General features: G+C 41.0%; 1 protein-coding gene across 1 annotated transcript in view; it reads right to left on the reverse strand.

Moving 5' to 3' along the window:
• Positions 1-24,941, reverse strand: part of ZMYM2 (zinc finger MYM-type containing 2) — a 103,350-nt gene that overhangs the window by 47,818 nt on the left and 30,591 nt on the right. The window contains exons 5-8 of the mRNA XM_058670991.1: positions 21,101-21,386; positions 19,360-19,525; positions 18,083-18,295; positions 11,375-11,446 (exon numbers count right to left, since the gene is read on the reverse strand). Coding sequence (XP_058526974.1) covers positions 11,375-11,446; positions 18,083-18,295; positions 19,360-19,525; positions 21,101-21,386 — 737 coding nt within the window. The remainder of the gene's footprint in view (positions 1-11,374; positions 11,447-18,082; positions 18,296-19,359; positions 19,526-21,100; positions 21,387-24,941) is intronic.

The raw sequence follows: 24,941 nt of genomic DNA on the forward strand, positions 1-24,941 counted from the left end.
CTAGCTCGGATCCCGAACCCAGTCCGCCATGTGCCCATGGCTCATGGCGGGCTGGGCCCGGACATGCCTGGGTGCGGCCTGCTTCCTTCTGGGGTGAGTACGCCGAGGGGGGAGGCCTCCGTGACTGGGCATGTCCGGGACCCACCCAACACCCTCATTGGGTGGTGGGTGAACGGGATTGGGGAGGGGCGCAACCTCGGGCCTGCAGGATTTAACTTCCGGCTGCCAGAGGCGAGCCGAGGGCTGCGGGAGAGGACGTCTAGCTCGGATCCCGAACCCAGTCCGCCATGTGCCCATGGCTCATGGCGGGCTGGGCCCGGACATGCCTGGGTGCGGCCTGCTTCCTTCTGGGGTGAGTACGCCGAGGGGGGAGGCCTCCGTGACTGGGCATGTCCGGGACCCACCCAACACCCTCATTGGGTGGTGGGTGAACGGGATTGGGGAGGGGCGCAACCTCGGGCCTGCAGGATTTAACTTCCGGCTGCCAGAGGCGAGCCGAGGGCTGCGGGAGAGGACGTCTAGCTCGGATCCCGAACCCAGTCCGCCATGTGCCCATGGCTCATGGCGGGCTGGGCCCGGACATGCCTGGGTGCGGCCTGCTTCCTTCTGGGGTGAGTACGCCGAGGGGGAGGCCTCCGTGACTGGGCATGTCCGGGACCCACCCAACACCCTCATTGGGTGGTGGGTGAACGGGATTGGGGAGGGGCGCAACCTCGGGCCTGCAGGATTTAACTTCCGGCTGCCAGAGGCGAGCCGAGGGCTGCGGGAGAGGACGTCTAGCTCGGATCCCGAACCCAGTCCGCCATGTGCCCATGGCTCATGGCGGGCTGGGCCAGGGCGGCCAGTGCGCCATTTGGCGCCAGGCTGTGCCTAATGGCCGCCCGGCCGGGGAGCTCTGGGGTATTGGACATCTGAATCGCTGCTGAGATAGCTCTAGAGTGACCCCACTGTTTCTGGGATCTGAGTCAATCCTAAAGATTCCCAATGCCAGTAACTCTTCCTTTGAAGAACTTCCAATCCCTTAACAATGCTGAGCTTTGAACACCTATCAAGTAAAAGATAAGCTCCGACTTGTGTAGCAGGCTGGCACCTAATGGTCCTCGGAGCAACCACGTGCAGGTGTGTGATTTACAGCTAGGAACGGTCCCAATCTGGGAAGCCACAGCTGGGATGAGGTTCCCACCAAGGGGTGTATGTGCTGGAATGGGGGCTGCGTTCTATCTAGGAAACATTTGCAGTCACCCGAGGCACTAGTGTGGGCTGGGATTGGATGCACCAGGCCGGTTCAGATCCCAGCACCATCTGGTGTTATGGAGAAACAGGGTAGATGTGGGACTGACTAGGCTGGGTCTCAATCCCCTTCTGAGCCATGTGTGAGCTGTATGTGGGTATGGACGAGCCATGGCTGGGCTGAAACATCCAACAACAAGAGTCAGAATGGGGTGAAAGCCAGCCAGGAAAAGCCACTGTTCCTGCTAGGACAGGAGGTGAACTGAGTAGGGTTGGCTCAAGAACCCCCTGGCAAGCGCAAAATCTGGCATTGGGAGGGGTTCTGATGGAGGAGCCTGGGCAACTCCTCTGGCAGGACACAGTCCCTGCAGGTAAGCGCGAGAAGCATGATTGGAAACAGCCCAGAATAGGCCATGGAAAGTTTCCCACTGGCATGCATTCGGCATGGGTCAGGAGCAGGCCAGGCTGAATCAGTTCATGTCATCCTCTGGCAAATCCGATCACCAGAACAGAGTGTGGAATGGGCCGGGTTTGGTTGCGACAAAACCAGTACACATTCTGGAACGCCAGGGCGTGGTTGCCTGTACTGGATATGAATGCAACACCCATCCAGCACACGTGAGATCCAGGAAGGGAGGGGCAGAGCTGGCGGGGGGGTTAAGGGGCTGGTCCCCTCGCTGGACAACCACTCCCACTGGAGAGTGTTGGCTGGGATAGAGACAGACACGACTAAGCAAGGCTACAACACCTGTGCGCTGCATGTGGACAAGATCAGGGCCACAGCATCAGCTGGCAGAAGCTGGCACTGGGGACTAATTCTGTCGAGTCAAATCACAGGACCACCTAAAGAGTGCATAAACCGGGACAGAGAGACCTGGGAGGGAAAAAGTGGGTTCCCCCTTCTTGGGTCACTATTCCCGTGGGAGGGCATGAAAACTAGGACGGGGGCTGGGATGGCTAGACAGAGGCACTCAACAACATCTGTGAGGGATGGATGGTTGAGTCGATTAGATAGAACTAAGCTTTAATACCCATTGACAAGTACCAGAGCCAAATGGGATGGGGGACAGACTGGTCTTCTGCTACACAAATTGGCAAACCAGGGTAGGGGGCAGGCTTGGTGGGGGTTATTGTGGGTCGCCCCGACTAGGCTGCAGCTCCCACTGGTTGATGTAAGGGCCGAACCAGACTGGACTGCAACACCCATTGGTTCCAGTGCAACTCGGGACTGAAAACAGAACCAACACAGCAATTGCAACCACCAGCTGATCAGGGTGATGGACTGTGCCGGGCCCTGTGCTTGCTAGAACATACAAGAATCTGGTCTGGGAATACCTCAAAGTATCTTTGGAGATCTCCCCACTTGAACTGCTGGACTCAGAATTCTAACCAAGAAAAGACAGAAGACAGAATAGGACAATCATTCATCTCAGCTACATGTTGGCAGCGAAATATGGGACAAATGGAGACTTCATGATGGACCATATCAATCAGTGGACCACCTCATCGAGCGAAACTGGCAGTGACTCATAACTGGAGAACTATTAACTCCACTTGAGCACATATCTCAGAGCATGCCCCACATATGGGACTTGGGGTGGGCGGGAAACCGGGTGGGGCTTCTCCCTCAATATCCCCTTTTACTTCAGATACATGATGGAAACAATATGGACATAATAGCATTGCCCACCTCCCTATCCCCCTGAACCTTTTTTTTTTTTTTTCCCCTTCTCTTTCTTGATTTTCCTTCAACTATAGTTAACTATGTAAAGATTGTCAACAACAATACAATAAAATGGATTATATAAAAAAAAAAAAATAAATAAAAAAAATAAATAAAAAATAAAAATACAAAAATGAGGGCCTTTTTGGCCATTTTGGAAGTGAACCAGTGGCTGGAAGATCTTTCTTCTGTATTTCTTACGATCTTTAAACTTGATCTGCCTTTCCAATATAAATAAAACAGATGTTTAAAATAAGTAAGTAAAGAAGTAAAAATTAAAATAAGAGTTACAAAATGAAACTTCATTCAAGTACAATAACAAGTAAGTTTTTTTTAAATTAAAAAGAATTTTAAGCACATCGAAAAATTTCCAGTTAAATCCAGGCAATAAATAATAAAATAATAAAAAATAACCCTACTACCAACTGATTATTTGCCATTAAACAGGTAACTCCAAATGATACCAAGTCTTTAAAAATTGCCAGAGAAAAGCATTATCACTGTCTTACAAAAATATAAAGCAATGAACTAGTTTTTGTGTTTTAAAAAAATCAACTTGGTAGTTTTAAGAAACCAATTATAACACACATATATTAATGAGTATCTAAAAAGGTCTCAAATGTTCCATGGATGCAGAATAACAGATGTTAAGCCAACAATAACACACGAAGCGGATAAACTGCACAAAAAGTATGCAATGCCAACAGGACGTCAGAAAATAAAAATAATGAATTAAAAGTAAAAAGTAACATCAACATGAAAATATTTCATTTAGGTGGTGGCGTTGAAGTGTAGTGAGTAAAGCTGCTGCCCAAGGCTCTGTTCCCCCCAAAGTGAGGCTGGGACCCAGCAGCCCCCTCCCCAGTACCTGAGCTTCTGTACCAAAGTGGAGACCTGGAGAAAGCTCCCGCTATTGTGGCCTTATGGGCAGTGAGCCAGGAGATGAAAGATGTCACACTCTCGTTACGTACTCTGTGCAATGTTTAAATTAACTAAATCTTCGGGGGACGGGAGGATTTTCCTAGCATGCAACAAATAACAGGTTTATGTGCCAGAAATGTATGTCTCCTCAAAACACACACAAAAAAATACTGCCTATTCTTCATTTTTACTCAAATATGAAACAAAGGAAGAGCTAATTATCAAGAGAGAAAAAGGACATTAACAGAATAAAAAGAGATGGCTATAACCATACTATGTTTAATTATGACCTTACCAATGGTATAAGGAAGATAGAGTACTATGGTTTTATTTTCTGATTTTTATCTGATGACTTACATTTTTGTTTCTATTTTTCTTAAAGATGTATTTATTTATTTGAAAGAGTTGCAGGGAGACAAGGAAGATGGAGAGGTCTTCCACCCACTGCTTCATTCTCTAAATGGCTACAAAGCCAGGAGCCAGGAGCTTTGTCCAGGTCCTGCACGTGGGGTGGCAGGGTTGCAAGCACCTGGACCACCATCCTAGGCTGCTTTTCCTAAGGCCATGGACATGGACTCAAAATGGAGCAGCCAGACTTTAGCTGGCACCCGCACTGAGGGCAGCAGCTTTACCCACTACACCACAATGACTCGACTCTCCAACTTCTTCCAGTTTTTACACAGGGGAAAAGGTCAAATCAAAACAAATCAAAAACAATGCAAAATAAAAGAATGTTTAAATTTCGCGACTTCAGGCAGGTATTTAGCCTAGCAGATAACCTATTAAGATGCCTACATCAGACAACAGAGAGCCTCGGTTCCATAACCCGCCGCAGCTCCCACTCCAGTCTCCTGCCAAGAGAATCCCGAGAGGCAATAAGGATTGCTCACGTAATGTGGTCCTGCTACCTGGATTTCGTTCCCCACCTTCCAGCCTTAGCACTGACCCAGACTCGACCACTGCAGACATGTGTGAAGTAAACCAAGAGATGGGAGTTTGTTGGTTTTGGTCTCTCTGCCTCTCAAAAACAAAACACCTAGAACCACAATAAAAACGAGGAATGCTAGTATGATTCAGGACAGCTGACTCTGTACCTCAAGATCACATAGATAAAACAGCTCTCGCTGTACGTGGAGGCCTTCACTGACCATCACCCATAAAAATTTTCTTTGCCAGCGTAATCGAAGTCCAAATTAATGGAGTCTATCACTTAGGTTTATGATTCTGACACTTTAATCCAGAATGACGAAATATTAGTGACAGCTTTCAGATATCAAATAAACAGCACCTTGTCCATGTTGCTTGATAGTATTATCTGAACAGACCATCACGAAGTACTATCAGAAACAGAAATCTCTGGCACTGAGAGAATATTCCAACACTGACACTGTCACGGCAACCACTGCTTCACAAAGAACCTACTTAATGAGAAATTCGCACAAACTGTCTATGCATCCTATAAATAGATGTTCAGTGGTTTAAAAGAACAAAATTAAGTGGACAAAACAACAGAATCAAGCCATTGTCTTGGCAAGAATTGGAGAAAACACATCCATAGATAATCTCAATGAACAAGAATCACAAGCTGTGGGGAGCCATGCAGTTGGGTCAGATGGCATGGGTGTGTGATGAGCACCGCTCCTTGGTTAGCAAGGCTACGAGGAGTTTCTAGCAGCGAGGCAAGGCCCAGCGGAATGTCTCTGGTCACCTCATTGCTGCCTCAGCCCATTGTATGGACACTCAATCACCTCTCTGATGTTTCATAGAATTCTGAGGGTGGTGGTGTTTTTTTTCTGCTAATGTGAAATGATTCCTGTAACTGGTATGACACCTCAGATTGATCAATCATGTTATGATAAAAACATCTTTAGCGACGTAAGGCTATGACACACAGCTAAAAGTATACAATAGTACAATTGAGCCCACAATGTCTCCAAACATCCTGTTATGTGCCCACTTTTGTCCTGGAATTTGCCCTAGTATAAGTAATGTTTTCCTTAAGAAATGGCTTGATAATATCTTGCAACTGATGGCAATCATGGAGGTACAAAGAGTTTGTTTACCATGCGCCTCGAACTGTTACAACACATGATATGACGTATTCTAGTTTCTCACCACAGAAAGCAAAAGTATATGTGGCATCTTCTAAAGGGAAACAAGTGTGAACCCCCCTCAAACTGGCTTAAAATCTCTACCTTATATTGGCACTTATGTTTAGGGAAAGAAAACAGTTTATAAAAACTTTTGTCTTATATTGGCACTTATATTTAGGGAAAGAAAACAGTTTATATAGATAAAAGGAAGTTTCTTGTAAAGGCCCTCTGTAGATTGGCTGTGCTGCCTTGATCCCTTTCACTGCCCTTTAACAAAAGAACAAAAAACAATTGAATCAGCACTAGGTGAAGGTGACGGTAATTAATGCATGACTTGATTATAAGATTTAGCAAAGAACCTATGTTATATGCTTTTATAAGATCCTTTTATTTATAATTTTTTAATTCTGTACTCTTAATATTTTAATCAATCTTAGTTTGTGTTTAGTAGAAATTGATTTTGAGTATAAGATTAATTTTGAGTATAAGTAAACTACTTCTCACTATGTAACTGCATGTGCTGCCAACCGTGGAATTCCTGGCTTTAGCCAGGTCACTGCAGATTTCAATGAGTAATGGTTTGCCAAAAATGTTTTCTTTAAAGTAAACAATATGTTAGGATTGTTTTTTGCATTTTCTTAACCATGATGTAAAAATGAAACAATTGTATATTGTACAAAAGTTTGTGATGATTTGTGTATAAATAAAGAAGGCAACTTTTCTGAGTTGTCCATTATGAGCATCAAGCCATAGTGGTCCATGTCTTATCTCTTCTTCTTATCATCTCGCCGATCCAAGCATCCTTTGCAAGCTCTTGGTCAGCCGGAGCAGGTCTCCGGCAACAAGCCAGCCCACTTTTGATCCACCGACTTATAAGATGCACCCTAAGGTTTCATTTTACAACTCCACAGGAGTATCCAAATTAACCATCACTATTTTAAAACTTCCCAGTAGTTTCTTCCTTTACACAAAGAAAACACATTTCATTTAGTATTTTGAACAACCAGTGGACCACACAAGAGGCGCACAAGAGAAAGGCTTGATATAGCTAATCTAGGAAATGGTTCCTCTGATCGAGCCTGCGCATGATGCACTTCCTAGCCATATCCAAATACAACTTGATCTTGAAGAGACTCCATTACACTGTAGTGGAAGGAAGTATCTTCACACTTAACAGCATTTAACTGAAAAGCAACATTCTCATTCTCACTGGATCAAGAAACTACATAAGCTTAGTAGCCCCTGTGATTATCAAAATGTCTCAATTTTTATATTACACTTGTAGTAAATATTCAGCTATGGTAGTTATTAAGTGTTGCATTATATTAATTAAAACAATAAAACAGCACACATATTTGAAAGCTTTTTAAAAACTTTAGTGACTATATGATTATATAATTTATTCTCTTTGTAATCAGATATTTTGTACCATACCAAGTACATAAATGGCTCTCTTCATACTGCCACAAGTCTGAAGCTCAGAAAAGAGCCTAGTACAAGGAAATGCTGATACAAGCTCAATAAGGACATCATATAGTACTGTTTTTTACAATAAGATTAAGAAAAGATAACCGAGTAAAAATTATACTTTACTCACTAAATTTTTCCTGCTCTAAGCATGCACCATCATGGTTTTACTTTTCTTTTTTTTTTCTATTTTTTTTTAAAGATTTATTTATTTTATTACAAAGTCAGATATATGGAGAGGAGGAGAGACAGAGAGGAAGATCTTCCGTCCGATGATTCACTCCCCAAGTGAGCCACAATGGCCGGTGCGCTGATCCGATGCCGGGAACCAGGAACCTCTTTCGGGTCTCCCACGTGGGTGCAGGGTCCCAATGCATTGGGCCGTCCTCAACTGCTTTCCCAGGCCACAAGCAGGGAGCTGGATGGGAAGTGGAGCTGCCGGCATTAGAACCAGCGCCCATATGGGATCCCGGGGCGTTCAAGGCAAGGACTTTAGCTGCTAGGCCACGCCGCCGGGCCCATGGTTTTACTTTTTTCTATTACTGTGGAGTCCATAACTTTTTTCTAAAATTTAGCTTTATCTATTCGAAAGCAGTAAGAAGAGAGAAAATGGGGAGGAAATGGGAGATCTTCTTGGTCACTACCCAAATGCCAATACCAGCTGAGACTAAGCCAAAGACAGCCAACAGCCAGAAACTCAACCCAGGTCTCCTGCTTGGGTGGCTGGGACCCGCCTCCTTGCACCATCAGCACCTGCTGCCTCCATGATGTGCAAGAGTGAGAAGCTGGAATCAGGCATGCAGCAATGAGCCAACCCGAGCTGTTGGATCACTTAATTCAATCAATCCAGCAGCACCACACTTTTACAACTAAAAAAAAAAAAAAAAAAAAAAAAAAAACGGATACTATACAGAGAGTGCAAACATTACTGAAGAGGACATTTGCACAGCACCAAAGATATCCTGTCAAACACTGCAAAAAGGAGGCTTCCCTTTACCCTCAAAACATGAAAGACATCCTCGGTAACCCTCAAGCAAGTAAACCAAGTTAAAATATAGTAACAGCACAAACAGAAATCACATGCTCCCTTATATGAAATATTAATAAGAAACATAACATCATTTACAAGGTCATTCATAACAAAGCTGTAATTCCCAAATCAAGAGTTGAGAAAAAATCAGCCAAACAAAAATCAAAAGCCACTCTACAAAGTAACAGAAGCCCAGAGCAAGCAGAATTTGGAAAGGACAATCTTGCAAACACTGTAGTGATACCAAAAAAGGTTGAATACCTAAAGATACTTTCAATTTCTTTGAAAACTGAGCTCAGCATTTGTGAAAAGAAACAACCTAGACAACAAAGAACCATACAACCACCAAGAAACAACAGGCAAAAATAACTCCTTTCCAAGAAAGAGTCAGGAGGTTGAAAATAACATGTGTTGTTATCTAACGGGATATACAAAAGACCTGGGCCAAAACTGTGAGGCAGAGGGTCAAGCTACCCCTAGAAGGCTGGCATTCCCTGAGGGCTGCAGCTTGTGTCCTGGCTGCTCCACTTCCAAACCAGCTCCTTGCTAATATACACCTGGAGAAAGCAGCAAGAGAGGACAAGTGTCTGGGTGTCTCCACTCAACTGGGAGATGTACAGCCCGAAGCACCAGGCCTTGGGCAGTGAAGCAGCAGATGGAAGATCTCTCCCCCTCTCTCTCGCTTTCAAGTAAAATAAGTAAATCATTACATATATATACTAATTAAAATAAATTTTAACATTCTTTATATACATATTTAAAATTGAGAAGAAAACATGAAGACAACGAACTAAAACAAAAGAAAAATAAGACTTTTGAGATGAAAATCACATAATCTGAGATGAAAAATACACTATCCCATTCCTCAAGGCATGCCCCACCCAAGGATGGTTGGGGGGCCGGGAGTGGCTTCTCCCCGTCTTTCCCCTTCCCTCAGACAGAGTAATGCAAAAAGAGAATGTAAAAATGACAGTCTCACCCACCTTCCTCTAGCCCTGGACCTTTTGCACCCTAATCAAATATGTAAAAAAGTATCAAAAACAAAACAAAAAAAATTTAAAAGTAAAAACAATACGCTATTAACAGCTGATTTTGAAAACATCAAAATATAGCACAAAAGGTGGGCTGGTTGGGGGGAGGGAGAACAAGACACAAAAAATGAAAAAATACAAAGTTTCAATGACCATGGAATGAGAACTGGGGGAACTGAGGTCACCAAAGACCAGGAGTGGGACCAACGTGTGGCACAGCTAATGGAGCTGCCACCTGTGGTACAAGCCATGCCATACTCAGAGCCACACGGGGCTCCAGTTCATGTCCAGCGGGTGCACCTAATGGCCTGGGAAAAACAGCTGAACATGGCCCAAGGGTGTGACTCCCTTCTACCTACAAGGAGATACACAACAAGGCCTTTATTATATTATTATTATTGTATTATTATTATTATTATTATTGTTAATAATAATAATAATAATAATTTGGAAAGGTAGATTTACAGAGAGAAGGAGAAACGGAAAGGTCCTCTGTTTACTGGTTCACTCCCCAAGCAGCTGCAACAGCCAGAGCTGAGCCAATTCTAGGCCAGGAGCCAGGAGTTTCTTCCAGGTTTCCCATATGGGTGCATGGTCCCATGGCTTTGGGCCATCCTCTACTGCTTTTTCATCATCATTAATTGGATTCAAGCAAGAAACAATTTTTTGTTGGCTTTAAGGGACATTAGGGAACAAAATCTAAGAAGTTCTATTATTAATGTAATAATCGATCAATGTAACTTTTATTTTAATTACTGTATTATAGTTAAAAGTTCTAGTTGTATACATTAATACACTTATGTACCAATTCATTTACATGGAGTAACATAAACATAGGATTCAATTTTTCTTCAAAGGGACTCTAAGGGACCCTTTTTTCATTAGGTAGTCACAACAGACAGTTATTATTTAGATCCAATAACTAAATAAATGTGTATAAGATATTATGCCTTAAAATTATATCTGAAAATAATTTTTAAAACATCAGTATAGAAAAGCAAATGGGCATAACACAAGAAAATACATTCAAAATTCAGTGTAAACAGAATATTAGGCCCTATGTAATCATTCACTGACTCAAACCTTACCTTGCAACCATTGGGATCCCTTGTGGACACCAGTTCGGGTCCTATCACTTCCCACCCACTCCCAGGTTATATCCTGGAAAAGCAGTATAGGATGGCTCAAAGCCTTGGGAATCTGTACCCATGTAGGGGATCTAGAAGAAGCTCCCATTTCCTGGCTTAGGATTGACTCAGCTTTAGCTGCTGAGGCCATTTGGGGCGTGAACCAGTGGACAAAACCACCTTTCTCTGTCTCTCCTTCTCTTTATAAATCTACCTTTCCAACAAAAATAAATAGATCTTAAAAAAAAAAGAGCAGTCTTTAAAGAGATAAAAATTCATCATCTGATCTATTTTAGCTCATGTATTTTTATGTACTTCAAAACAACATCTCTTTTTTTTTTTTTTTTTTTTTTAAGATTTTTGGAAAGACAGATACACAGAGAGGAAGATCTTCTGTCTGATGATTCACTCCCCAAATGAGCCGCAACGGCCGGTGCTGCACTGATCCAAATCCAGGAGCCCAGATCCTCTTCTAGGTCTCCCACTTGGGTGCAGGGTCCCAAGGTTTTGGGCTATCCTTGATTGCTTTCCCAGGCCACAAGCAGGGAGCTGGATGGGAAGTGGAGCTGCCGGGATTAGGACCAGCGCCCATATGGAATCCCAGCGCTTTAAAGACGAGGACTTTAGTCACTAGACCACGGCGCCAGGCCCAACACCTAACTCTTAAGATACATATTCACACTGGTACACATTTAAGACAGCAGCAGTGCTGGACACGCTGGGGCCTCACCCACATCCACACTGCTGCTTACCTCGGGCTGCATTAGGAAGGACTCCTGCATGTGATCACGAACCTCCTTCAGGAAACTTGGATGGCTACCTACCTAAAAAAAAAAAAAAAGTTTAAAACATTATACATACATTTAAAGAAGAGCTGATAGCTGGGGGAAAAAAGAAATCACCAAAATAATGTTAATTGCCACAGGAAAAAAATTATGTAATTGATGAAACAGCAATAATAATAGCGCAGTAAGAAACTAAACTCATGTTTTGATTTGCAGAGAAAAACTCTCATTGATTATGTGTAAAGAGAATTCTTTACAACCTATTAAACTAATACTTACAATGAAATCTCAAAGCATTCAAAATAAAATGATCTGGAGATCACAGTTAGACTCTTCATTTTCTGGAAATAACTTGTCTCAAGATTGGTTCTAAACAAAAAAAGCGTCAAAGAATTTACTACCTTCTTTCTTACAGAAAAACTCTAAAAATTCAAAGACCCTTACTTTTTCGTGAAAGTCAAATTACAATTATGATGAAAAAAAAGCTGCTGAAAGATTAAGGGAAAAAGGGAAGAAGTGAAAATACCTGTATTTACAAAATTGTGCTATGGAAAACAGCAATAATAATTTTTAAAAGCAAATTTTGAAAAAGGGAGACACAACAAAGCAATATATATTGAAAAGGGTTGATTTATAAGACAAATAATCACAAACATGTAGAATCACAATGACAGAAGAAATAAACAACATCAAAGTGGAAAGGCACAACTCTACAAGAACATCTAGTCTTCAGGTTCAACGGGATACCCTAGTTGCTAAATCCCCGTCTTGGATGTGCTGGGATCCTGTATGGACGCCAGGTCGTATTCCGGCTGTTCCACTCCCCTTTCAGTTCTTTCCTTGCGGCGTCAGAAAGCAGTTGAAGACAACCCAAAACCTTGGGACCCTGCATCCACATGAAAAACCTGGGAGAAGCCTCTTGTTTCCTGGCTTGGGATCGGCTCAACTCTGGTCACTGAGGCCACTTAGGGAGTGAACCAGAAAATGGCAGATCTTTCTTTCTGGCTCTCCTTTTCTTTGTATATCTGCCTTTCCAATCTTAAAAAAAAAGGGGGGGCGGGCGGCAGTGCAACAGACTAGCAGTTAAAGGACCCGCCTTGAACGCACCTGAATGCCATATGGACGCTGGTTCTAATTCCAACAGCTCCACTTCCCAGCTCCCTGCTTGTGGCCTGGGAAAGCAGTGGAGGACAGCTCAAAGCTTTGGGACCCTGCACCCAAGTGGGAGACCTGGAAGAGGTTCCAGGCTCCTGGCTTTGGATCGGCTCAGCTCCAGCCATTACAGCCACTTGGGGAGTGAATCATCGGATGGAGGATCTTCCTCTCTGTCTCTCCTCCACTCTGTGTATCTGCCTTTCCAGTAAAAATAATTTTTTTTTTTAAAAAAGAAAATAAATCTTAAAAATAAAGAACACTCTTCAACACACTATTTTATTTAGCAGATATACTATCCTCAACAGAATTTCACTACAATTTCAGATAGACCTTGAACAACATTATAAATCAAGAGGAACGTAGAGACAATAATAAGACTCCCAACAAACGCATGGGAGTAAGGATTCATCTCAAGAATATATAGTATATTCTCTCAGAGAAACATTTTGGGCCACAGAGTCTCAACAAATGTATGAAAATTAAAACCGCAGAAATCTTTTTCAATTATAAATGCAATCTAACCGGAGATCACCAACAGAAGGAAAACTGAGAATTCCATAAATTTAGGAGTATAAGCTCTATACTGTAAATCACGCAGGCCAATGAAAAAGGAAAGGGAAACTGAAATAACCAAAAATATAACCAACGATTTCAAAAAATGGAAGATGTAACATAAGCAGTTATTGGAAGAAAATGTTAACTGTTAAAACGCTTACGTTAAAAACGATGATCTCAAATCTGTAACCTAACTCCTTGAGGAAAGAAAAAACACTAAGACTAAAAGAAAGTAAGATTACAGACACAAACATGGAGCAGAAAAATGAGAGAAGAACTCAAAGGATCAAGAAATTAACAAACTTTTTGGTAAACAAATAAGAACAGTATACAGCAATGGACATTACTACTGACTTCATACTGACTGATTGCCAGAAACCACTATAAACTATAAACCCACAGCTTAGGTAAGCAGCAAAACTGACACAAGAAGCAAGAAAATATCAACAGACTAACAGCAAATCATAAGAAAATAAGCCCAAGACCAAGCTTTTCTATCGGGCATTTCAGCGAATGCCAACAAGAATTAAAATCGGGGCCAGTGCAGTAGCTTAACAAGCTAACTTCTGGGTGCCCACATGGGCACCAATTCACGGCCCAGCTACCCACTTCCAAACCAGCTCCCGGCTTACTGACTGGGAAAGCAGTGGAGGGTGGCTGAAATCCTCGCGCCCCTGCAACCAGCAGGAGACCAAGCAGACCATCTGGGGAGTGAACTCGCAGAAGGAACATCTCTGTCTCTCCTCCCTATAAATCTGCCTTTCAAATAAAGAAACAAATCTATTTTTAAAAAGAGAATATTAATTCTCAGACTCTTACCAAAAATCATCAGAGGAGACAACATGGATGCCCACTCTGTGAGACCAGCATTATCAGTCCACAGACGGATGAAGACCTCAGAACGGAAATTAGAGACCCTGACAAATACAGATGTACAAGTTCTCAACAGAACTAGTATACCATCTCTTAATCATTCTGAAAGATTTTTAAGAACTTATCATTAGATGTTTTCACTATCCATGACGATGTTTTACTCATACTGAAGACTTACAATGGTAAGAAATTTTTCTCCACAATCTAGAATTCCCACAACTTCTGGAGCTGTCCATATTACCAGGTGAACTCACCACCCACTTTCACAATATCAATAACCCAATCATTCAGCTCATCAGGAGCTGGCACTGAATCTTGAGCATCACAGTCTGGCTCCCTTCTTTCATTTAAACATCACAAACTTGCTTTGTTAATAACTCATCATGGTTTCTAAGAGGGTGATACTAATTCTCATCTTCAACCCAGCCTCTCAGGAGTTTCTTCATCTCATTTTGGCCCTTTGCCAAATACGTTCACTTCCAGCACTGTGTTCTTCAACATCACAGCTTTAGTAGAATGAAACATGCTAACCTGCAGAGGCAGCCACAATGATCACTGATGTTTCACCTTCATTAAATCTCAATCACTTAAATGCTTTTTACAGATCAATCACTAGCAGTGGCCCCTACTGTTAATAATAACAATGGATTTTACTCAGAACAACCATTAGGTTAAATCAAGAAGAGGAAAAGGAAATATGAAATCAAGAGATGTAGAAACATGAGACACCTGGGGCTGCTGGCATTATGAAAACATGCTGTACTTTTCCCAGACAACTTTTTTTTTCCAGTAAGTTGAGGTAGGGGCGCTAGTGCTGCAGCAGAGCAGGTACCCAATGCAGAGGTCGTGTACCACAGGGGTGGCAGTTCAGCCCTGGTGGCCCCACTTCTCATCCAGCTCCCTGCCTGTGGCCTGGACAAGCAGGAGCACAGTGCACGGCCGTGGGATGTGCACTTGTGTGTCATAGGAAACCTGCCAGAAGCTCCTGGCGACAATTCGGCTCACTGCCAGTTAGCAAGGGAACCTGCAGCTGCAAGTTCTTTCTGTCTCTCCTTTTCTCCGTAAATCTGCCTTTCCAAGGAAAAGAAATAACTCTTTGAAAAATAATCTATGCAAAAAGGAAATTACAGACCATTCTCACTTATAAATATCAATAGAAAAGTACTAAAAAACATGAAGACTTTTAAGATATGCCAATTATAAAAATTTTTTTAAAGATGTGGTGTGGTTTATTTTAGGAATGTGAAAATCAATCAATGGATTGGAAAATTCATTAATATAAAGAGGGAAAATCCATATTATCCCCTAATTGACCATCCATTAATAGACCGCAAGAAGACTTCAGACATTTGGCTAGCAGTTAAAACGCTCCTTGATACACTGGCATGATCCAAATGCAGACTCTGCTAATACAGTCTGGAGCAGCAGGAGGAAGAGCAAAGTGCCGAGTCCCTGGCACTCACCTGGAAGGCCAAGACCGAGAGCCCAGCTCCAGGCCTGCCCAGCCCAGCCTCCACTACAGGAGCCCTCTCTGCCTGATCGTCATCTCCCACCCACCTTCCATCTCCGTCTCTCTCCCTCTCCCCTCTCTTTACCCATCAAATACCTAAAATTTCAAAAAACTGAAAATGCATTCGCTACTGATAAAGTATTTAATAAAACAGAAACCAAGGCATATGTTTTTGGAAGGATGAGTTTACAACTCAGTCCTAAAATCTGCATCTAACTGAGTGAGGAAAGCACTAAAGGAATTCTCTCTGGAACAAGATTTACTGTCGTCACTATTTAAAATTTCTCCATCACAGTAGTAAGGCTTAAAGAAGCTAAGAATCAATAATGATGTTAAACAGGTAGAAGACATTCAAAATCAATAAATGACATACATATACATAAAATACAAAAAATTGACTTAAGTAACAAGGGCAAAATTTTTATGATTAATAATTTAAGAATGCTGACAAAAAATCAAATCAAATATGTTGTGCTCTAGGACAATCAAACAGCATAACCATGCTAAAGATTTCAGCAACACAAATGTGCACGAGTGTAGAGCTAGACACAACTTTACCTAAAGGTTATATGGGAAATGCAAACACCAGCTAGCAAAACCCAGCACAAGTGTCTCCATCTCCCCTTCTCTGTCTTCCCAGTACAAATAGATAAAACTTTAGAAAAAACGGACAGGCTCTTAAGTTACTGATTTTCAAGTTTTATTCATTTATTTGAAAGGCAGAGTTAAAGAGAGATCAGACGGATCTTCCATCCACTAGTTCACTGCCCAAAAGGCTGCACCAGCAAGAGCTGGGCTCCCACGCCACACACTTCCCTCCACGTCCCCCGAGCAGGTACAGGAGCCCAAGCACCTGACCCATCCTCCACAGCTTTCCAAGACCCATTAACAGCCGAGTTCCAAGTGCAGCAACCAGCAGGTTTACCACAGAATTCTCATGTCCGATATCTATACGTAATGAGAATAAATGCTCAGCCTCTTGAATGAGGTCCTTAAAAAGTAAAATCGGCGTAGATTTTTGGTGTAGCAGTTTAAAGCACTGCTTGAAATGGCCACATCCTGTATCTCAGAGTGCCAGCTTGCTGCTCACACACACCCTGACAGGCAGCAGGATCTGGGTCCCTGCTACCCAGAGGACACCCAGATTAAGTTACGGATTCCCATCTTCCACACGGTCCAGCCTCAGCTGTGGTGTGCATTAGTACAGTGAGTCAGAGGATGGGAGATTTATGTATAACCCAACTCTGACTCTCACTATGTCTGCTGTCTCTCCGTCTTACAAGTAAATTAACTTTTATAAGACCAGACTTTATACATATATATAATATAAACCTATAAAACAGGGATTAACACTTTCCCAGCATCACACACAATGAAAAGCAAGGCACAAGATGATGGTACCGTACAAATTAAGAATGGAATGGAAAATCCCTACCACCTACAGATATAATAATGTATAATATATTAAATGTTTATGAGCCAGTGGCGACATAAATTTACTGCACTGTCAGTCATATACTTGAAAATAACTGACCATGTTACTATACTTTATGTATCCATGACACTATACCGTGTTAATTGAACACAGCCCTTAGTTTAAAGGCAGGGGGTGGCGACAAATGAGATCACTCTTGCAGCACCATGGCAAATGAAGCCACTGCTAGTGATGCCAGCATCCGATATCACAGTGCTAGTTCAAGCTCTGGATGCTCCACCCCCAGTGAATCTTTCTGTAATATTGTCTAGAAATGCAGAAGCCGACCCAAGTACTTCAGCCACCCACACAGGAGACTGCAACAGCCACGCCTGGTCAACTGAGGGGTGAACCAGTGGGTAGATCTCTCCCCATAGCCCTCCTAACTGCCCTCTGCCATTCTGCTTTTCAAATATTTTCTTAATTACCATAAAACATTATGCCATGATATGGCAACAGCTGCCTCTCATATTTCATGCTAACTACAGCTCTCGATTGCACAGAGAGAATACATCAAATGGTTTGTATCACCTAGGTCTGTGTGAATATTCTATGCTCTACAGTGTTCATAACAATTAAACCATCTAAGAATCCATTTCTCACAGCATCAACTCCAACATCAAGAAAACTTCCCCGACATTAAACAAACAAGAGTATTGGTGATATAACCCTTACATAATTGGATGCCTTTTAAGTAAGAAAGGGGGGAGAACGTATTGCCTCAAATTTTTCAAAACAGAACAGCAATATCTATAAACACAATACTAACAGCAGAAAATAAAATAGGAGTCACATTTCTTGGATGTTACTTTCTATATACACTGGCTTTCAACCCACATGTTTAAATACACACACACACACACACGCACATACACACACAAAACCTTAAAATTCAAACCAGATAATCACTGCCAAGCTGAGGTTTTAAGTTTCAAAAATTCATAACCACTAAAACCTCAAAAAGCTAACTTCCAATAATCTATATGTAGTCTTTAAGTAGGTTATACCTATGAAATCAAATAGAATTAAGCAGTTCTCAAAGTGAAACAATTTTTGAAGTTCTCAATATATTTAAAGAATGCCAAAATTTGATCAGAACATGAATTACCTGTTTGTATTCACTGACACAGCTCTGACAGCAAAATCTTTTCTGCTGACCATCGATCACCAGGACGTTATTCCCAGCACCTTTACTGGGCAAGTACTCCCCACACTGCTCACAGCAGTTCATGATGAGCCCGTTGGCCATTCTGTACCTATTAAAGCAGTGGTCACTGCACAGCTTATGAGTCATATTTTTAAAGCTAACTTCATGTCGAATCTGAAAGAAATAAAAAAATTTTTTTCAATTTACCTGACAAAGGCAGCTATATAACCAATTGTGCGCAAAAAGAAAACAAAGGTGGGGCCCGGCGGTGTGGCCTAGCGGCTACAGTCCTCTCCTTGAACGCCCCGGGATCCCATATGGGCGCCGGATCTAATCCCGGCAGCTCCACTTCCCATCCAGCTCCCTGCTTGTGGCCTGGGAAAGCAGTCGAGGACGGCCCAATGCTTTGGGACACTGCACCCGCGTGGGAGACCTGAAAGAGGTTCCTGGTTCCCGGCATCGGATTGGCGCGCACCAGCCCGTTGTGGCTCACTTGGGGAGTGAATCATCGGACAGAAGATCTTCCTCTCTGTCTCTCCTCCTCTGTGTATATCCGGCTTTCCAATGATACCAAATCTTTAAAAAAAAAAAAAAAAAAAGAAAAAAGAAAACAAAGGTGCCCCAAAAAAGTCTGTTTGGTAAAAACGAAAAAGTACATCTCATAATTCTTTCGAACAGTTTTTATACACACAGAAACCATGGCGGGCACTAAAAACATCTAACAATGACATAACTAAGAACTTCTCTAAATATATCAAAAATGATAGGAAAACAAATGTTTTGAATATTGCTGATATTAAATTTTATAAACAGAGAAATCCAAAAGGACTGATATTCTAATATAAATAATGCATTGTTTTAATTTTACTTTAACAATGCAATATTATAAATAATGCAAATGAGTATGTGCACAAGTTTAATAATTTAATATACTTGAAGTTATCAAAAAGTATTCCATTCACTTGTTCAACTTCTCAGCAAAACTTCCTTTACATAGTGAGCCTACTTGTACAGATAAATGTATTAGACAAAAACCAATCACATGCTGTATCATTTTAGCTGCAAGTAAAAAGCAGGCCAGCATGGCCGAGTGTCCTCACCATTTTCCCTAGGAGGGGAAGGGTTTTCACTATAAGACAGTTATAAAATACTTCTCATGTATTCTGCTTTAAATGCACATTGAGAATAGATGATTCTTATTAGGTAGAACTAAGTGATAAAGTACAAAAAATACAAACCTCTGTTAGTTTACCACAAATTGTACATCTTGATTTATTTAGAGCTCCTTTAGTAGGATTCTGCTTGTCTTCATAGAGAGACAGACAAGATGTACTGCAGAATTCCTGAAAGGACTCGCTGGAATCCACCTGCGCAACAATGGTTCCTTTCATTGTAGTTATATCTCTGAAATATAAGATGTGCAACTTACATTTTAAAAGAAATCATATTGAAAAGGAATAACTGACATTTTCCATTTCTACAAAGTAAATCCTAGAAACTAAAGACCATCTTAGGATCCAGTAAGCCGTTATTTCTTCTCTTATAAATCATCACTTCTGTTTGGAAACTCTGGGCAATAAAGATCAAGTGTAAAACACTATTTTACACTATTAAATCTTTGCCACTAAAGGATTCATCTTCAAATTCAGTAAGGTTTCCACACAGATAACAAAAATAGAAACAAGAAATTGTAAAAGACATAGAATGAGTCACAAACTATTTTACTGAAGTATAAACATGTAACACACAAGCCTTATCCAAAATGCTTGGAACCAAATATGTTCCTGATTTTTTTATTTCTTCAGAAACTGAAATACCTGCAATTTAGAGCATGAGCTACCTTAGAGATGGGACACAAGTCTAAACACGAAATCCATTTATGTTACGTAAGTTCCTTAAGCACACTGCTGAAGATACAACATTAGGCATTTTGACTACAACCTACCAAAACAGACCCAGCAAGCAAATTCCCACTGGGAGCAACAAATCAATGCTCCAAAAGTTCTGAATTCTGTGACATTTAAGAACTCTGACTTTTAGCTTATGGGATTCTCAATTTGTATAAAGTCCGTTGTCTTGTATATGCTATATGCTCACCCTTTGACCCCAAATAAGCAGAAGACCCGAGACATTCTGTGTCACAGAAATATGCATTTCAGAGAGACTGACTGAATGCACATAAAGGCACCCTTCTTGCCACCCCTCACCCAAATCATGTCACCAACTACACAGTTCTCCTGATTAGAAGTGTCAGGGAATAGCACTTCCCACAATCTCTGAACGTTTCCTTTAGATTCTGAATTTGAAGATCACAGTCTGTAGTACTGAAGTCAACTACTGCAAAGAAACCTAAACTGTGAAACTGCACTAATACATCATTTTAGTAAACCTTTTCCAGAGCTCTAAGATCTAAATATAGCTCTACAAAACTGGCTGCTCCAAGAAATGGTGCAAAAACTCCACCCTGTTCAGCTCTGCCCACATTCCGGCTAATTTTTATCAGTGAAGCCAGACAAGAGGATCCTTTCTTCCCAGACTGACTAACCTGAGTCTTTAACAGTATGCCTGATGTTCAAACAAAGAAGTGTCCTGATGTAAAATAACTTCACTTAATCTAAAGACAACAAAATTAGACATACTTTAATAGAGAGGTAATAATACATAAGCATTTCATGCTTAATATTTCTAAGACTAAAGTCATAAAGTAATAAACATGGATTTTTAAAAATCAAGGAATACAATGGAAAGTACAGTAAAAATTGATAAAGCCGTACCCAAATGCCTTTTCTCCATTAACACCTAAACTTGATAAAGTTCTAGTGCCAATCTATATATGAGTTTAGCTTCAAAATTCAAACTTGCTTACTCATTTTAAAACTACAAGCAAATCAACGCTAAGACTTTTACTAACAATTTTGTTAAAATTTTATATTATCTACAGCCAACTATATGGAATTATGTGGAGAGGTTAAGCCTTACTTTTTACACATAACACAAAGTTTCTTTGGAGCAGGTTTGTGAGAGAAGGACGAAAGGCAGGCGGTGGAACAAAACAGGTGCGCTGATCCCTTTCGTTGGTAAGCTGTCTGTCCCTTCTGCAAAGGTTTTCTGCAGTTTGCACATGTGACTTTAACGGGTTTTGTGGGTTGCTGTTGGGCTGAAGGCGGAAAAATCTGCTTCGGAAGTGAGGCCACTGGTGATAAAGAATCCACCCCTGGTTGTTTCTGATTACGGGGAAATGACGCTGATTGGGAGATCCACGAATCTTAAAAACAAAATGTACAAGAAAAAATAATGCAACAGACATTTAGACACAGGAAAGAAATAGTTTCAACATCCCGCTTTGGCAAATTTAGGATTTTAAAACAGCAGCAATATGTAGCAAAAATGTGTATAGCACAAGTTTTACAGAAAAAACATCTGGTTCTTCATAACATGATACTGTACTCCTGAAAATACTCAGAGTAAAGGGCAAGGCAAATGTGAATTGCTTTAGTTGAGCCAATCTATGACATACATATGTACATATTTCAAAACATGTTTTAGACATTAAGTATATCAAGTGTCAATTTTTTACAAAACCATTTTCAATGGTTCACATTACAACTCTATCACTGTAAGACTGGGAAACTACTTCCACTCTGGACCACACTGTTCCCTACACTGGGAGTGGCACTCATCTCTATGGTGGGAAACACTAAATGAGATAATACATGTAAGACAGCAAGGACTAGCATACAGAAGATACTGAAAACGTAAGTCATTAGTTACTCAGCAGAAAGTATTCACGTAGCTAGAAAATACTGGTTAGGTAAAGAACACATCAATAAGAAAAAAACTGTTAACCAATTAGAATGTTCAATAAATAACAATTATACAAATCGGTATACAAAACATCTTTCAAAACGTTTGCATATGTATTTAGTTACAAATCCTCTAAATATATCATATTCTCACAAAAACTAGCAATCATGCAGTAAACATATACTGACCAATGCAACATTAAATTACTCTGCAAAATTACTACCACCACTAAGGTACTGCACAATACTGAATACATGTGACTACTAATCAAAAGTATAGAGTTAATATATACACTCTCTTCTATGCTAATCTTAATACTCAACAAGAGGTCTCATATTGCTGTAATAGTTACTACAGGCCTCTCATAACATACTCCAATATTTTATCCCACTTTCATTTTGAAATTTTCCATGTCACCACTTCTAATTTCTACTATACCTTGGTCTCTCAATTTTTTTTCTTTTCTCATTTCTTCTAAGTTTTAAAGTCCCACTCATAAAGGCTACTACTCTTCTATGGAAAGTTTAAACATAACCAGAGCTCAGCGAAATGACTACCAAACATCCAAGAGAGCAGCGTCTTATTCCAGTCACTGCTTCCATCGGCCATCCAGGGGGCTGACAAGCAGCTGTTCAGATTTTACCTGACTCCATTTAAACCCTCAATAAAAACAAACAAGCAAATTTTACACAAAAATATACATTATGGTACATTCCAGAATCACAATATCTTGCTATCACCATGTTTAATGAACCGGTAAAAACACAAACCAACAAAGTAAACAAATCATACAAAGCAAACAAGGGTCTTAAACATTACACATAAACAAAGGCCAGAAGGAATAGCCTTTTGAAGCACAAATACCATCTCCAAAGAACTTTCAATGTACAGATTATTCATTTCAATATATACTTTAAAAAGAAAATTATTTAAATCCAATAATAATCTTTTCAAATCAAATTTAGGCTTTGTATAAAGGAAGGCCCTTTATATTTTAACTTTCATATTTCCCCTACTTTCATCCTTTCATCTCTCCAACATCAAAAGAAACTTTAGGAATAGAAGACACAAAATCCTTTTGTCTAAACCCCCAATTTCTTACACGAGACATCAAGAAATAGCATTTAAACCTGCACAAGTCATATTAGTTCAAGAACTAGTGTAAATTTTTAATCAGAATTTTCAAATTCCTCAACTGTGCTCCCTATCACAAATAAAAACATCATCTAAACAGAAGAGCTATCTCATAAATACAACACCTAGAGGTATGTCGGCTTGCTTGCATTTTCCTGATGAGTATTCCAAATTCCCTGGTTTTGAGAGTTTAATGGGAGGCCAGCATTGCAATGCAGGGAGGTAAGCCACAGCAGCGGTGACACCATCCAATCAATCTGAGAACTTGTCCGGAGTTCACAATGCTCCACTTTGCAATCCAGCTCTCTGCCAGTGCCATCTGGGGAAGAGTAAGCCAAGTGCTCTGGACACTGCTACCCATGTGGCTTTCAACCTTGCCAAACCCTGGCTGGCATGAATATTGTGGGAGTAAGCCAGAGGATGGAAATCCTCTACAACTCTGCTTTTCACATAAGTAAATCTCTTCAAGAGAAGTTTAACAGAAACCTATTTCATATAATGACAGAAGTCCTCAAACAAGGCATTACTCCTAAAGAGATAAATATTTAAACATATATGCACAGAAATATTCTCTAAGTATTTCAACACGAAAAGCTGAAACTGAGATAAACAGAGAACCAACAAATTTCACACACATATGCCTGAAACGGACAGAAGTTGAAGATTTACTATTGGGTAAAGCAGGGCAGAGGCTGCAACATTGTATGTGCATTACAATCTCAAATTAAAACTGAATGTGCACTCTTAAGCAACTCATTTTCAATGGTGTGGCTGAACGATATCTCCCTCCTCGTACTCTGTAGTGTTCCATTAAGTTTACAGCATGACCACTTTAAATTATTTTGAACACTATCATTTTTAAGACTTTCATGTAAAGGTAAAAAGCTACAAATGCAGATCATCCTAAAGTACAGCAGGTAGCAACATAAACAGCTAAGACCTGGACCCTGACAATAGTCATTTTTACTTAGTAAAATCACAAGGAAGATTCTCCCACTGTTAATTAAAAATTTTTTGCAAAAAGAGGCCCAGTGCAATAGCCCAGTGGCTAAATCCTCACCTTGCACATGCCAGGATTCCATATGGGTTTGTGAGCCGGGTGCTCCAACTCCCACTCCACTCCCGCTCATGGCCTGGGAAAGCAGTAGAGCATGGCCCTTGGGAAGCTGATATCCTGTGGGAGACCCAAGCTCCTGGCTCCTGGCACTTTGCTCTACATCGGCTCAGCTCTGGCCACTGCAGCCACTTGGGCAGTGAATCAGCAGATGGTCTCTCCTCTCTGTAAATCAGCCTTTCCAATACAAATAAATGTTCAAAATAAAATAATGGAATTAAGAGCGAGAACAAACAGCAGGCGAGAGCACCCATGCACTCCCACTTACTGGCTCTCACCAAATGCCTACAAACAGCAGCTCTAGGGCACAGCCTAGCACAGAGCCAGGAGCCAGGTCTCCCAGGTGGGTGGCAAGGGCTCCAGGACTTGATCTGACGGGCAGGGTATGCATCAGCAGGCAGCTCAAATCGGGACCGAAGTCAGGACAACAGTCCAGGCACTCCAGTATGGCATCTTGGTCACTAGGTAACTCATCTTGAATCTGTACAAAGCTGACCACAGAAACCCTTTCACACATCTACCCAGCCTCAAAAACACCACCACAAAGGAAATATTTATCAAAACTAAAATGCAACAAGCCGACAGAAATAAACACAGAACGTTCAAACTCATGGAGTCATATGCAGTTAATTATGTATAACCTTTTAAACATCAATCATACCTTGAAAAGGACTTTGAAAAAGAGAAAAGGATGTATTTGACTTTTTTTTTAAAGGAAGACAGAAAATAAAACCCTTAATTGTTAAGAAAACAAAAATTACAAACACA

The sequence above is a fragment of the Ochotona princeps genome, chromosome 12 (genome assembly GCF_030435755.1).
Source record: "Ochotona princeps isolate mOchPri1 chromosome 12, mOchPri1.hap1, whole genome shotgun sequence".
In the NCBI taxonomy this organism is placed as follows: domain Eukaryota; kingdom Metazoa; phylum Chordata; class Mammalia; order Lagomorpha; family Ochotonidae; genus Ochotona; species Ochotona princeps.